We start from the raw sequence: 12555 nt of genomic DNA on the forward strand, positions 1-12555 counted from the left end.
TTTTAATTCAGTGTTTTTGTGCATGACATTTCACCATTTTTTTCCTGCAGATGACCCTCATGTTCAGTATTCTGCAGTGAGCAGCTTTGTATTTCTTCGTTTCTTTGCTGTAGCCGTAGTATCACCTCATACTTTTCATTTGCGACCTCATCATCCAGTAAGTGTTGTTCTTCTCAAAGCTTTATTCCATTTTTATTTATTTTTATTAAAATTTTAAAAATATAAGAGGCCAGTTTCACTTAACTGTTTTCTTATAACTGGTACTTAAATTTACTGGGCATTTTCCTTGTCAGTCTTTCAGAGAAGGCTGAAAATTCCAGCTTTTGTTGCTGTTAAAAGATATTGTGCAAGAGTAATAAGATGTTGATAGTTGTTGAAGCTTGATGGTAGGTATGAAGAGGATCCATTGTATTTACCCTCCACTATTGTGTGTGTTTGTAAATTTCCATAATACTAGAGTTGGTTTTGTTTTTGTTTTTTCATGAGTTACAGGTTTAGTTTAATCTCACAGGTATTTTTATATCTCACAGAAGTTTGAAGAGGCTCATTTCTGAAAGGTGTAGAAACCTTGATTGAACATAATTTGGTATCTCCACATTTTTTACTTTTTATTCACCTGATACTATAAATATAAGAGATTTAAAACTTTAAAAATGTTCTAGAGTCCTATTTAATTGTTTATATCTGAATCTACTGCATAGATGTACATGTTTCTTAAAACTCCTTTATTTACTCTTTCTTTCCTCCTAATATGGAGTATTTTTGCTGATTCTTTAACTTTTTTGTTTCAAATATTTTATAATCTTATCTAATTTCTATCCTTGCTGATTGGTGTGACACATAATAATAATAATAATAATAATAGCCAACATTTACTTAGGGCTTTTTAGTAGGCCTTATTCTAAGTACTTTATGTGTTTTAACTTACTTGGTCCTCCCTGTGAGGTATTCTGTTATCATCCCCATTTGCAGATAAGAATAACACAATTCAGCAATTTCTCTGTGGTCACACAACTGGTCACATATGATTTGATCTCACTCATTTTGACCTGGTTAAACTGGAATGCTGTCTCCTTCAGTCTTCTCAATCTTTGAGCTCACCCCTGTTCTTTCTGGCCTCTTGGGCAGTAAAGTGTTCAGACATCTGTAATGTTTCCATCACAGTGCTCAGTGCTAGAAATGCAGTGATGAGGAAGACACTCTTTGCCCTTAGGAAACTTACATAGGGTAGAAAGGACACATGGGTTTTGGAGTTAAACTGGGCTTTGAAGGCCACTCCTCTTCACAGCTGCATGACATTGCCACACATTTCACTTTGAGAACTGTGTAGAACCATGCTACTTTTGCAGCAGTATATCCTTTCTTGCCAAAGAACAGTTGTGAATAGCTACAGCAGAGAGTGGGACAATGTCCTTTTAATCACAGGACTCTCCTTTCTTATGGCTATGTTACTGAAGCTGTGCAGAATTCTGGGTCTGAAAAAGCTTAGTAACAGCATTCTTGATATAAACAGAACTCCTACCTCTGAGCTTGTGACCCTGCCTTGTATTCAGACTTGGATTTGTATATTTCCATAACAGATGTTGCAATAAAGTCCTTCTAGCCACAGACTTCATATTTTAGGTCACTTTTTCAATCAGTATGCTAGAAGGACTAGTTTATACTGTGTCGTGTAACCTTATTATTTGCTTTTAAGTGTAAACTTAACCCCCTTTTCATTCTAATTGGGAAAATCAGACAAATATGAGATACATCATCTAAAAGTAGTACCTGATTTTTTACCAAGTTAAGGCATACTATGGAAATTGAGAGCAGGGAGTAATCCCAGGGACCTAGGAGTAATGGGATTATCAAGACCAGTATTGAAAGGTAGGGTGGTTTTCGAGGAGAACTGATTAAGGGTTATTGGATGTTACATTTAGACATTCTTTGAATTTTGAGAAACCAGTTCTTTTTTTTTTTTTAAGGTTTTATTTATTTATTTGACAGACAGAGATCACAAGTAGGCAGAGAGGCAGGCAGAGAGAGAGGGGGAAGCAGGCTCCCCACAGAGCAGAGAGCCTGATGTGGGGCTCAATCCCAGGACTCTGGGATCATGACCTGAGCTGAAGGCAGAGGCTTTAACCCATTGAGCCACCCAGGTGCCTCGAGAAACCAGTTTTAGTAGAGCACGAGAAAATCAGATTGCAGAAGATTAAAAAATAAATCAGTAAATGTAGTTTTTACCCAGGAAATATATCAAAATTGAGCTTGCCCTGTTGCTAATAAAAGGTGTAGGTAAATTCAAACAAGTACATGCGAGTACATACACACGAGTGAATAATCTTTTTAAAATGCTGATTTTTTAAATATGGGTTATGTTAACATTGACATGGTAGACTGCTCTTTTTTTTTCTTTTTAAAGATTTTATTTATTTATTTGACAGACAGAGATCACAAGCAGGCAGAGAGACAGGCAGAGAGAGAGAGAGAAGCAGGCTTCCTGCTGAGCAGAGAGCCCTATATGGGGCTCGATCCTAGGACCCTGAGATCATGACCTGAGCCGAAGGCAGAGGCTCAACCCACTGAGCCACCCAGGCGCCCTGGTACACTACTCTTTTGAGAAGTTTCATGGTGGGGGAGAAAAAAGGATTGAACCATTTTTCTCATCATACCCCTCATTCTCTCATTGATAGTGTTCCTTCAGGACTCGGTCAAGGCAGACTTCTCTAATGTCTAGTCTGGGTTCGGTTCCCCTCTTGTGTATACCTGTAGCATCCTGTGGCTTTCTGTGTCTTGACATTTGTCATACTATTCTATAATCATCTGTTTACAGTCTCTGAATGTGGAGTATCAATACCCAAGAGTAAGGGTTGAATCTGTTTCAAGTTTGCGAATCCCAAGCACAATACACAGTTTCTAGGATAAGTAGACACTTGGTGAATGTTTGGTAAGTGAAAGATAGTAGCTCAGAGAGGGAGCTGGTCAAATGATGAGTCTTCTCCAAAATGGGAAAATTGATATGTAGTTTAAGCAGAAGAGAAGAAACCAACAGAAAGGGAGAAATTGAAGAGAGAAGAGGGCTTGCTAATAACCAGATCAGTATCCTGGAGGGTTTAGATTGTTTGAAAAGAAAAAATGATGGATGTAAACTTTAGGAAAAGAGTAATTCCTCCTTTCAGATATAGTGAACCCTATGAAGTTGTTTTATGTTTGTAGATCAAAAGTAGTCAAATAATAGTGATTCCATATGGTTCAACCTAATATAAGGAAAAGAGGATAAGATAGTTGTTTTGAGGTAGAAGTCAACATTTTAGTTGAATTTAATAAAAGTTATAAGGCATCTACTAGATGTCTGTGCCAGGCTGTGTGCTAGGTACCAGATGTCTAAGGTACTGGACAGCCGTAAAAAATTAAGATGGCAGATGGTAGCAGGGGAAGAATTTAGAACAGCTTGTATGTGGAGTACACCAGGGAATCAGCAGTAGCTAAATGATATGATTGTCACATAGTAGTAAGGGCTGTGTTAATGTAAACAAATGTCTGATGTGCAGTTATTGTATAAAATGCGCTTTGCTCTTTTTAGTTCAGGGAAATCATAACCTAAAACAATGATCTTAAAACCAAATTTGAACAGGGAAGTTGGTGAAATTCAGTTCAAATTCATTTTATTAGCCATTGTTAAGAACCTTGGTGTGCCTCAAAGGCAGAGAATTGTAGGGATTTTTTTTTTTTAGACTTTATTTATTTATTTGACAGAGGGAGAGAGATCACAAGTGGGCAGAGCAGCAGGCAGAGAGAGGAGGGGAAGCAGGCTCCCCATCGAGCAGAGAGCCCACAGACACCCTGATGCAGGGCTCCATCCCAGGACCCTGAGATCAGGACCTGAGCGGAAGGCAGAAGCATAACTCACTGAGCCACCCAGGTGCCCTGTAGGGATCTTTTATACATATGATGGAATTCTGGATGTTCTAGCTAAAATATTTCCGAATAAATTTAAATTAGTGTGTAACTATTTCATAAATATATCATAATGATCATATCCCCGATATTCCTTTTTTTCCAGATTGCCTTATATCCTGGTCATCTCTTCTCTTTCACATTCACTGTCATTTTCAATGTGGGGTTACTAAAATATTAAGGAATGTAACCAAAAATTAAACTAAAGCAATTTCTGTATCTAAAGTTTCTTAAGTCTGTGTTTTGGTGGAAGATACTGTTATTTGAATCTCCAAAATAAAGAAATTCTATATGTGATAGGAGAATTGGTTATACAAATATATGGATTGTGGAAACTCATTGGGTTATGTACATTTAAAATCTGTTCATTTCATTATATGTAAATTATACCTCAATTTAAAAAAAAAAAAAGGGAGCAAGGACTCATCAGGGGAACTGCTTAGTCCATTTTATTTAGATTTAGATTTTTTTGGTAGGCAGGCCCAAAAAATACCTTGGATAACAGACCCAAATAGTTACCTTCTGCTAAGATCCTACACGAACCAGGTAACTTCTCACTTCTTAAGTTTAGTTAGGTCTTTGCTTCCATGATGAAAATAATTGATTGTATAAACTGTATCAGTTATTGAATAGGGTTAGAGGTGGATTGAGTACAGAAAATTTGGAAACTGCCATTTTAAATTACAAGGTAGAAGAGGTAGATGTGATTGATGTTTCAAAAGTGAATATAGTTTGTTAGGTAATCCAAGCTGCCCTACTGTACAAAACAATATATGTAGTATCAATTAAAGTGCGGCTTTCAGAAGTAACACATTGTTGAATACAGTTACTTTGGATGGAATTATAAATGACATCTGGCTTTTTCGAGTCTCTTAAATTCCTTAGTCTGGTGAGTTCTGCCCATCATAAACTAGAGTTTGAATGAACATTTTTGAACCACTGTATTAAAGTAGTGTAGCCTATTCACTCTCTTCTACCTCTTACACAAATTCTGTTTCTTAAAAATTTAACAGAAATTCTGTCTTTTTTAAATTCTTTAGGATCCACAGACAGTTAGAACATTAACCCTCATCTCAAAAACCATTCAAACTTTGGGAAGCTGGGGGAGTCTGTCCAAAAGCAAGGTAAGTCTTTATATCTTTTGCTTTGTATTCACACTTCTAAATCTTGTTATACCTTAGGATCCCTTCTCTCTCACTTATTCCCTTCCAAATTAAAAAACAAAGCAAAACCAAAAATATGCATATACATATGCAGTAGTCATCTTCTAGATAGCTCTTGTCTCTTAGTTACCTGTTATGAAGTTTTATTTGAACAAATACATCTAACTAAAGATATTTGCATAAAATATAGTCAATCTTTTAATTTTTTTGTTTTGGAAAATGTTACTTTCATTTAAAAATGTAATTTACATTAACCTAAAATGGGATTATTATTTATATCAAAATCAAAAATGAATTGGCAAGCATTTAAATTTGTAAAATAATAAACTGAGCAGAGGGGAGAGTCTGGTGAACAGATCTAAGAACTGTCTATGAATCTGTGCCATAATCATCTAACAGTTGTTGAAAGAAATCCTACTCCAAAGCCTATAATTCTCTTGAAATACATGATTGAATCCTTTAAGGCCTTAATCCTCAGCTTAGAAATGCAGTTCATTATAATCTTAGTTCTCTATTTAACATATATAAATTCTGTGTGGTTTTTTTTTTTTCTCCTAGTCAAGTTTCAAAGAGACATTCATGTGTGAATTTTTCAAAATGTTTCAAGAAGAAGGATATATTATAGCAGTTAAAAAGGTATGATTGTTTTACTCTGGAAAATTAACATTTCTTATCATATAGCATTGGGGAAATGTTAGCATTTCATGTTACTCCTAGAAGTCAAGTCTCAATTTTTAAAAAGTAATGTTTAAATTGTACATCGGATACAAAGAAGCTGTCTTTTTCTTCCTTTCTTCTACCATACAAAACTGTGGGATTTTTAGCTGTGGAAATACCTAAATGTTCAACAACAGCTGCTGTTTGCCATTGTCTTAGTAACACAAGTGACAAATAGCTAGAGTAAGGGTTTCTTAACAGCAGCAGTATGGACAATTGGGTCAGATAATTTTTGATTGGGGCCCCTCACAATCAAAAATTATCCTTGTACATTATAGGATGTTTAGCAGCATCCTTGGCCTCTACCAATTAGATGCCAGTAGGATGCCTCAAGTTTTGATAACCAAAAATGTCTGTAAACACTGCCAGGTGTTCCCTGAGGAATAAAATTGTTTCTGATTAAGGACCTCTGGTCTAAGTAGGGTAAAGTCTTAGAATGGCCCCTGATACGTAGTGGGTACTTATCATAGTAAAAAAATACATGAATTATTGAATAGTTTATAAACTATATAAGCTGTAGTAGTAACTTGAGGAAAGTTACTGTAAATTAAAATGTATTGTAAATGCACAAAAGACCACAGTATATAATAGCCTAACACAAGGCCTATAACATACAAAAATTGCTGTACTTAGAAATCAGGAATGTTTTGAAAAGATCTTTAATTTCTTGTGTCTTTAATTCTGAATCATTCTAAACAAAATGTAGTTTTATTATAAAATGCTAAAATTCGTAAAGTTACTTTGAAGTACACCTAAATTTAGCTTGAAGAAATACTGTATTGTATTTTATCATGATTCTGATTTAATGAATCAAAATTAGCAAGGCCAAATTTTAAAGATTTTACTCAATTTCTGTATCATGGTTGATTCACAGTTAACTGCCAAGAGTATATTTTTGTTGAAGTATATATCTGTACTTTTTGTGTGTGTGCTTAGAATTCTTACAGGAATTCAATAAATGGAAAAGGGTGATTTTTTTTTAAAAGCCAGTTGGAATATTTTTCATTTAGAATAGTGCAATTTCAACTAAAATCTTTTTAGGCAACCACTGAAGGCTTTTGAGGAGAAGTGCCCTTTTATTTGTAGGACATTGTTGAAACATTTGTGGGACAGTGTAGGCAGACTTTTGTTGGCAAGATTATAATGTACTATCTTTTGTTTGAGGGTTGTTTTGTCTTTTTTTTTTATGACCTAGGCTATGGGAGCCGCTGATTTTTTTTTTTTTCCCCTATCAGAATGTGTAGAGTTGATAATGTCAGTGAAGGAAATACTTAAGAGTGCCAAGAGTTGAGCCTGTTCCTGATCTGTCCTGTGTCAGCTATTCACATTCTCATGGGCTATCACCATAGTACATTTCTTGTTTTAGATGTGGATCTAGACTCCTACACTAGGATAGGATATTTTGTCCTAATCTGAGAGTTTTCTTTATTGTTTGCTAGCTAAGTCTGAATATGTACATTGCTAGAAACTGCAAAAGCCTATGAATTCCAGTTTCTCATTTTGTATTGGTGTACTGTTCCCATAGGCTTTAGGAAGGGCAACATGGATAGTTCTATTAACAGAGTGACCATAGAATTTAGTGTCCAAACCTGGGTACTTTAAAGAGTGAAAATGAGTACTATTGATAATGTTGGGACCACAGCTATAGACAGGGATGGCCCTGAGCAAATTGGGACCTATATTCACCCTCCATAAAGTTCATCTTAATTTTTATGTTTTCTTCCTTTTTTTTTTTTTTTAAGATTTTATTTATTTATTTGACAGACAGAGGTCACAAGTAGGGAGAGAAGCAGGCAGAGAGAGGGAGGAGGAAGCAGGCTCCCTGTGAGCAGAGAGCCCAATGTGGGGCTTGATCCCAGGACCCTGAGATCATGACCTGAGCCGAAGGCAGAGGCTTTAACCCACTGAGCCACCCAGGCGCCCCGCTTTCTTTCACTTTATATAATTGAATTTACCCCATAGTTCCTTATAAATATAACAGATGATAAATCCAGTAATTATAAATAAATGATAAATAATTTTCAAATAAATCAGTGCCTTCAGGCAAACACTAAGAAATAAAATATTCAAGTATGTCTCTTACCCGCCATTAGTGGATGGTCCATCTATAAGAACTGGTCCATCCTATGTGATAGGACACTTGTTTAGTTCCTTTGTATGCTTTTAAAATTTTTTTTTATTATTTTTTAATTAACATACAATGTATTATTTGTTTCAGGGGTACAGGTCTGTGAATCATCGGTCTTACACAGTGCACAACACTTACCATAGCACATACCCTCCCCAGCATCCATAACCCAGCCACCCCATCCCTACCCCCAGCCCCTCAGCAACCCTCAGTTTGTTTCCTGAGATTAAGAGTCTCTTATGGTTCATCTCTCTCCTGATCCCATCTTCTTTCTTTTTTTTTCCCTCCTTACCCAACCACAACTCCCTGCCCTGCCTCTCAAATTCCTCATATCAGAGAGATCATATGATAATTGTCTTTCTCTGATTGACTTATTTCACTTAGCATAATACCCTCTAGTTCTAAACACATCGTTGCAAATGACAAGATTTCAGGGTTTTGATGGCTGCATAGTATTCCACTGTGTGTATATATATATATATATATATCACATCTTCTTTATCCATTCATCTGTTGATGGACATCTATGTTCTTTCCATAGTTTGGCTATTACGAACATTGCTGCTATAAACATTGGGGTGCATGTGCCTCTTCAGATTACTACATTTGTATCTTTAGGGTAAATACCCAGTAGTACAACTGCTGGGTCATAGGGTAGCTTTATTTTTGACTTTTTGAGGAACCTCTACTGATTTCCAGAGTGGCTGCACCAGTTTGCATTCCCACCAACAGTATAGGAGAGCTTCCCCTTTCTCCACATCCTTGCCAACATCTGTTGTTTCTTGTTAACTTGAGCCATTCTGACTGGCATGAGGTGGTATCACACTGTGGTTTTGATTTGTATTTCCCTGATGCTGAGTGATACGGAGCACTTTTTCATATGTCTTTTGGCCATCCGGATATCTTCTCTGCAGAAATGTCTGTTGGTTGAATACTTTTTTTTTTAAGATTTTTATTTATTTATTTGGGAGAGAGCAAAGAGAGAGTTGGGGGACGGGTAGAGGGAGAGAGAGAGAGAATCTTCTTTTTTTTTTTTTTAAAGATTTTATTTATTTGACAGACAGAGATCACAAGTAGACAGAGAGGCAGGCAGAGAGAGAGAGAGAGAGAGGGAAGCAGGCTTCCTGCGGAGCAGGGAGCCCGATGCGGGGCTTGATCCCAGGACCCTGAGATCATGACCCGAGCTGAAGGCAGCAGCCCAAACCACTGAGCCACCCAGGCGCCCCTTCTTTTTTTTTTTTTTTTTAAGATTTTTATTTATTTATCTGACAGACAGAGATCACAAGTAGGTAAAGAGGCAGGCAGAGAGAGAGGAGGAAGCAGGCTCCCTGCCAAGCAGCGAGCCCGATGAGGGGCTCAGTCCTAGGACCCTGGGATCATGACCCGAGTGGAAGGCAGAGGCTTTAACCCACTGAGCCACCCAGGTGCCCCGGAGAGAGAGAATCTTAAGCAGGAGTTCTACCTCACAATTCTGAGATTATGACCTGGGCCAAAATCAAGAGTCAGGCGCTTAACTGACTCAGCCACCCAGGCGCCCCATTTAGTTCCCTTATATACATATACCTATTCTGTATCACCACATATAATATAATGCAAAAGAAACTTTGTTCTTAATCCTGCACTTAACCAAGATTTCTTTCTTAGGTGCTAGAAGGAAACACGTAGTGTAGCTTCTAGTGGGCAGTCTTAAGCCAGTCTTGAGACAATATGACTCCACGTGAATTCTTATTTAGATTAGGTACTTGTGCCTTTGTGCCTCAATGTCTTCGCTATTTGAATGTACTTTTTTTTTTCTTAGTCCCAAGTGGGACAACATAGAAAAGTATAAAGGAAAAAGCAAGGGCTAGACAAAGAGGCAGTTCATTTATGGGACAAAGTAGAATTCTTCTCTAAGAACAAGAATTGTTCCTTGGAATACTAATTTCTCTTTCCTGTGAAGAGACAGCCATGTGCCAGGAAGCTCTTGACCAGTCAAGGTAGCATGTTCATGAAGCTAACTGCTCTTCACAGGAGTGGCTTTCCATGGCTAGAGATGGTTACTCCAAATTTTCTTGAGCCACCATCTTCCCATTCTCCCTAGGAAGTTTATAAATGGTGAATAGATTTCCACTTTCTTCCAGAGAACCCAATTACATTTCAGTCATAATCATGAAATACTATCTCTCAGGGCTGCAGTCAGTCATACATAATAGAATTCAGCAAAATCTTTTCTGTGAAAGGCCAGTGAATAAATATTTTAGGCTTTTCTGGCCACATAGGGTCTTTCCCATATTCTTCTTTTTGTTCTTGCAGCCCTTTAAAAATAGAAAAACTGTTCTTAACTCACAGGCCTTGCAAAAAAAGCAGGCTGCAGGTTGAATTTGGCCACTAAGCCATAATTTGGTGATTCTGACATATAATATAGGTTCACAGTCCTTTATCTAAAATCTTTGGGACCAGAAATATTTCAGAATTCAGTTTTTCAGTTTTAAAAGATAATAGGTCTGTGCTATTATACCTATTACACCCCCATGGGGCCCAAGGTAACACACCATAATCAAACACAGAGAGTACAATGTATAAATATTCACACTAAGTAAGATAAATACAGACTATAGATAGCCTTTGATAGTTCAAATTAAGTTGTGCCCCCAGATGAGTTTACTGTCAATCAAAAAGTAAAACAACTCTTTTTATTCAGAACTTTATAGATTTCAGAATGGTAGTTTAAGGACTGTAGATTGAGCTATTTTTTTAGGGAAACATATTCTGGGTTTTAAGTGACTTGAGAATAAACTCTTTAGAACACCTATCCAGTGTGTAATTTAGACTTCCTCTACAATTAAATATGTGTTTTGCTTTATAAGTTATAATTACATGTATTCTTTAAAGAACTTTATATATTGAAGATAAACTGAATTTTTGATGTATGTTATCACAAAATGTAATTTTTGCCCATTTCTCTATTTAGTTCTTGGATGAAATTTCATCTACTGAAACTAAAGAATCCAGTGGTACGAGTGAGCCTGTGCACCTGAAAGAAGGGTAATTTAATGAATTTAGAGATTAAAGTCATGTCAGTATAGATGTGATGTGAGTAGAAAAAGCATGGGTCTGGAAGTGAGGAAATCTGAGGTTTGTTCTGTATTAGAACTGCTTAAGTAACATCCATTAGGTAGGTCACACTGTCGTATGAACTTTATGCCACATGGGAATGATTCCTTGTTCATGTGGTCCTGGAGTAGTTTTGTAACTGTAATGAGGTTATGGATATTAGAATACTTTGAAAAAGTAACAGCACTCTTCAGTCTTGAAGCAGTGTTATCATTGGAAGTTAAAGGGGAACTTTAGTTAAAGTTTGGTCCTTTCAGTTCTGAATAGCACAATTATAAGTATTAAATTAAGACTTTATTCCCTTAGCATGACCAAAATAAATACAGAAGTTATAGATAACAAAGACATTTTCATATACTTAATATGATCTTACATGGCCTTTCATGTCAAAGAACAGTTTTTGTTGTGGATGAACTATTTTAATATTTGTAACTAAACTTTCCTATCTGTTGTTTTGGCAGTGAGATGTATAAAAGAGCTCAGGGAAGAACTCGGATTGGGAAAAAGAATTTCAAGAAACGGTGGTTCTGCTTAACAAGCAGAGAGCTTACCTACCACAAACAGCCAGGTAGTTGTGTTTATGCTTTATTTTGGGGCTTTTTCCTTGTTTTCAGTGAAGATGGCCTTTTTTTTTTTTTTTTTTTTTTTTTTTTTGCTGCTTAGTATAACTCTGGCCAAGCTTTTCACCAATAATTACTGCAGTGTATAGTTTCTCACAGTGATGCACACACATTAAGGATACAGTAAATACCTGGCAGGCGACACCATGTAAATTCCATTTTTTTCCCCTCACACATGCTCTGTTTTCTAAAAAATCCTTGGTAAATTCCAGTTACCTAGAACTTGGGAGTTTCTTTTAATTCTCAGAGCCAAATTGGTAAGAATCCGTATCTAATAAATTAGAGTATTTCAGTGATTTGCTGGATAGCATCAGCTAAAAATTCCCATAGTTATACCATAGATTTTGATTCCTATATAGTTATCAGATTCGTTCTAGACTTTTGGCCAAGCTGTCTTCAAGATGGAAATTTTAATGATTTGCCTCCTGAGAAAGCACAGGGGGTTGTTCGGATGAAGAAAGCCATCTTCCTACAGTGTGATTTGAGGGATTTAGAAAGGCACATTTTGTCCCTCAGTGGACTGATACGCTGCTTAAAATGCCCATATTTTAAGTTTATTCCTTTAGGGTAAAGCATGATCCACAGAAGGCCATTAGCTCCTTCTGGTATCTTAACAAGAATATAATAACTACATCATGAATCACATTTAGTAGAATCCCTTACATTCACAATGATCAGGACACAAGGATGTTCCCTTAAAGCAAAAATCATTTAAAAACAGACAAAAAGGTACATATGTATCTTAAATATTTATATATTTATTTACTAATCTTTTGATAATCAAGATCTTTTCTTTGAATATGGATCTATCAATTGGATTTATTACCCTTTGTCTTTCTTGTGCAAATATACCGATAAAGCATCAATTTTCTGGTTGATTTCTCCAAAGTGAATC

General features: G+C 36.3%; 1 protein-coding gene across 6 annotated transcripts in view; it reads left to right on the plus strand.

The window, feature by feature from the left end:
• The window catches only part of RASA2 (RAS p21 protein activator 2), a 142182-nt gene that overhangs the window by 102646 nt on the left and 26981 nt on the right, over nt 1-12555 (plus strand). For 4 of the 6 annotated variants that reach the window (XM_045088453.1, XM_045088455.1, XM_045088450.1 and 1 more), the window contains 5 exons: nt 51-157; nt 4980-5063; nt 5661-5738; nt 10898-10971; nt 11502-11608. In XM_045088453.1, coding sequence (XP_044944388.1) covers nt 51-157; nt 4980-5063; nt 5661-5738; nt 10898-10971; nt 11502-11608 — 450 coding nt within the window. Of the gene's footprint in view, nt 1-50; nt 158-4979; nt 5064-5660; nt 5739-10897; nt 10972-11501; nt 11612-12555 lie in introns of all 6 variants that reach the window. The other 2 variants (XM_045088454.1, XM_045088451.1) reach the window with 1 other exon arrangement.

The sequence above is a fragment of the Mustela putorius genome, unplaced genomic scaffold (assembly GCF_011764305.1).
Source record: "Mustela putorius furo isolate JIRA1106 unplaced genomic scaffold, ASM1176430v1.1 tig00003834_pilon_pilon_pilon, whole genome shotgun sequence".
Classification (NCBI taxonomy): domain Eukaryota; kingdom Metazoa; phylum Chordata; class Mammalia; order Carnivora; family Mustelidae; genus Mustela; species Mustela putorius.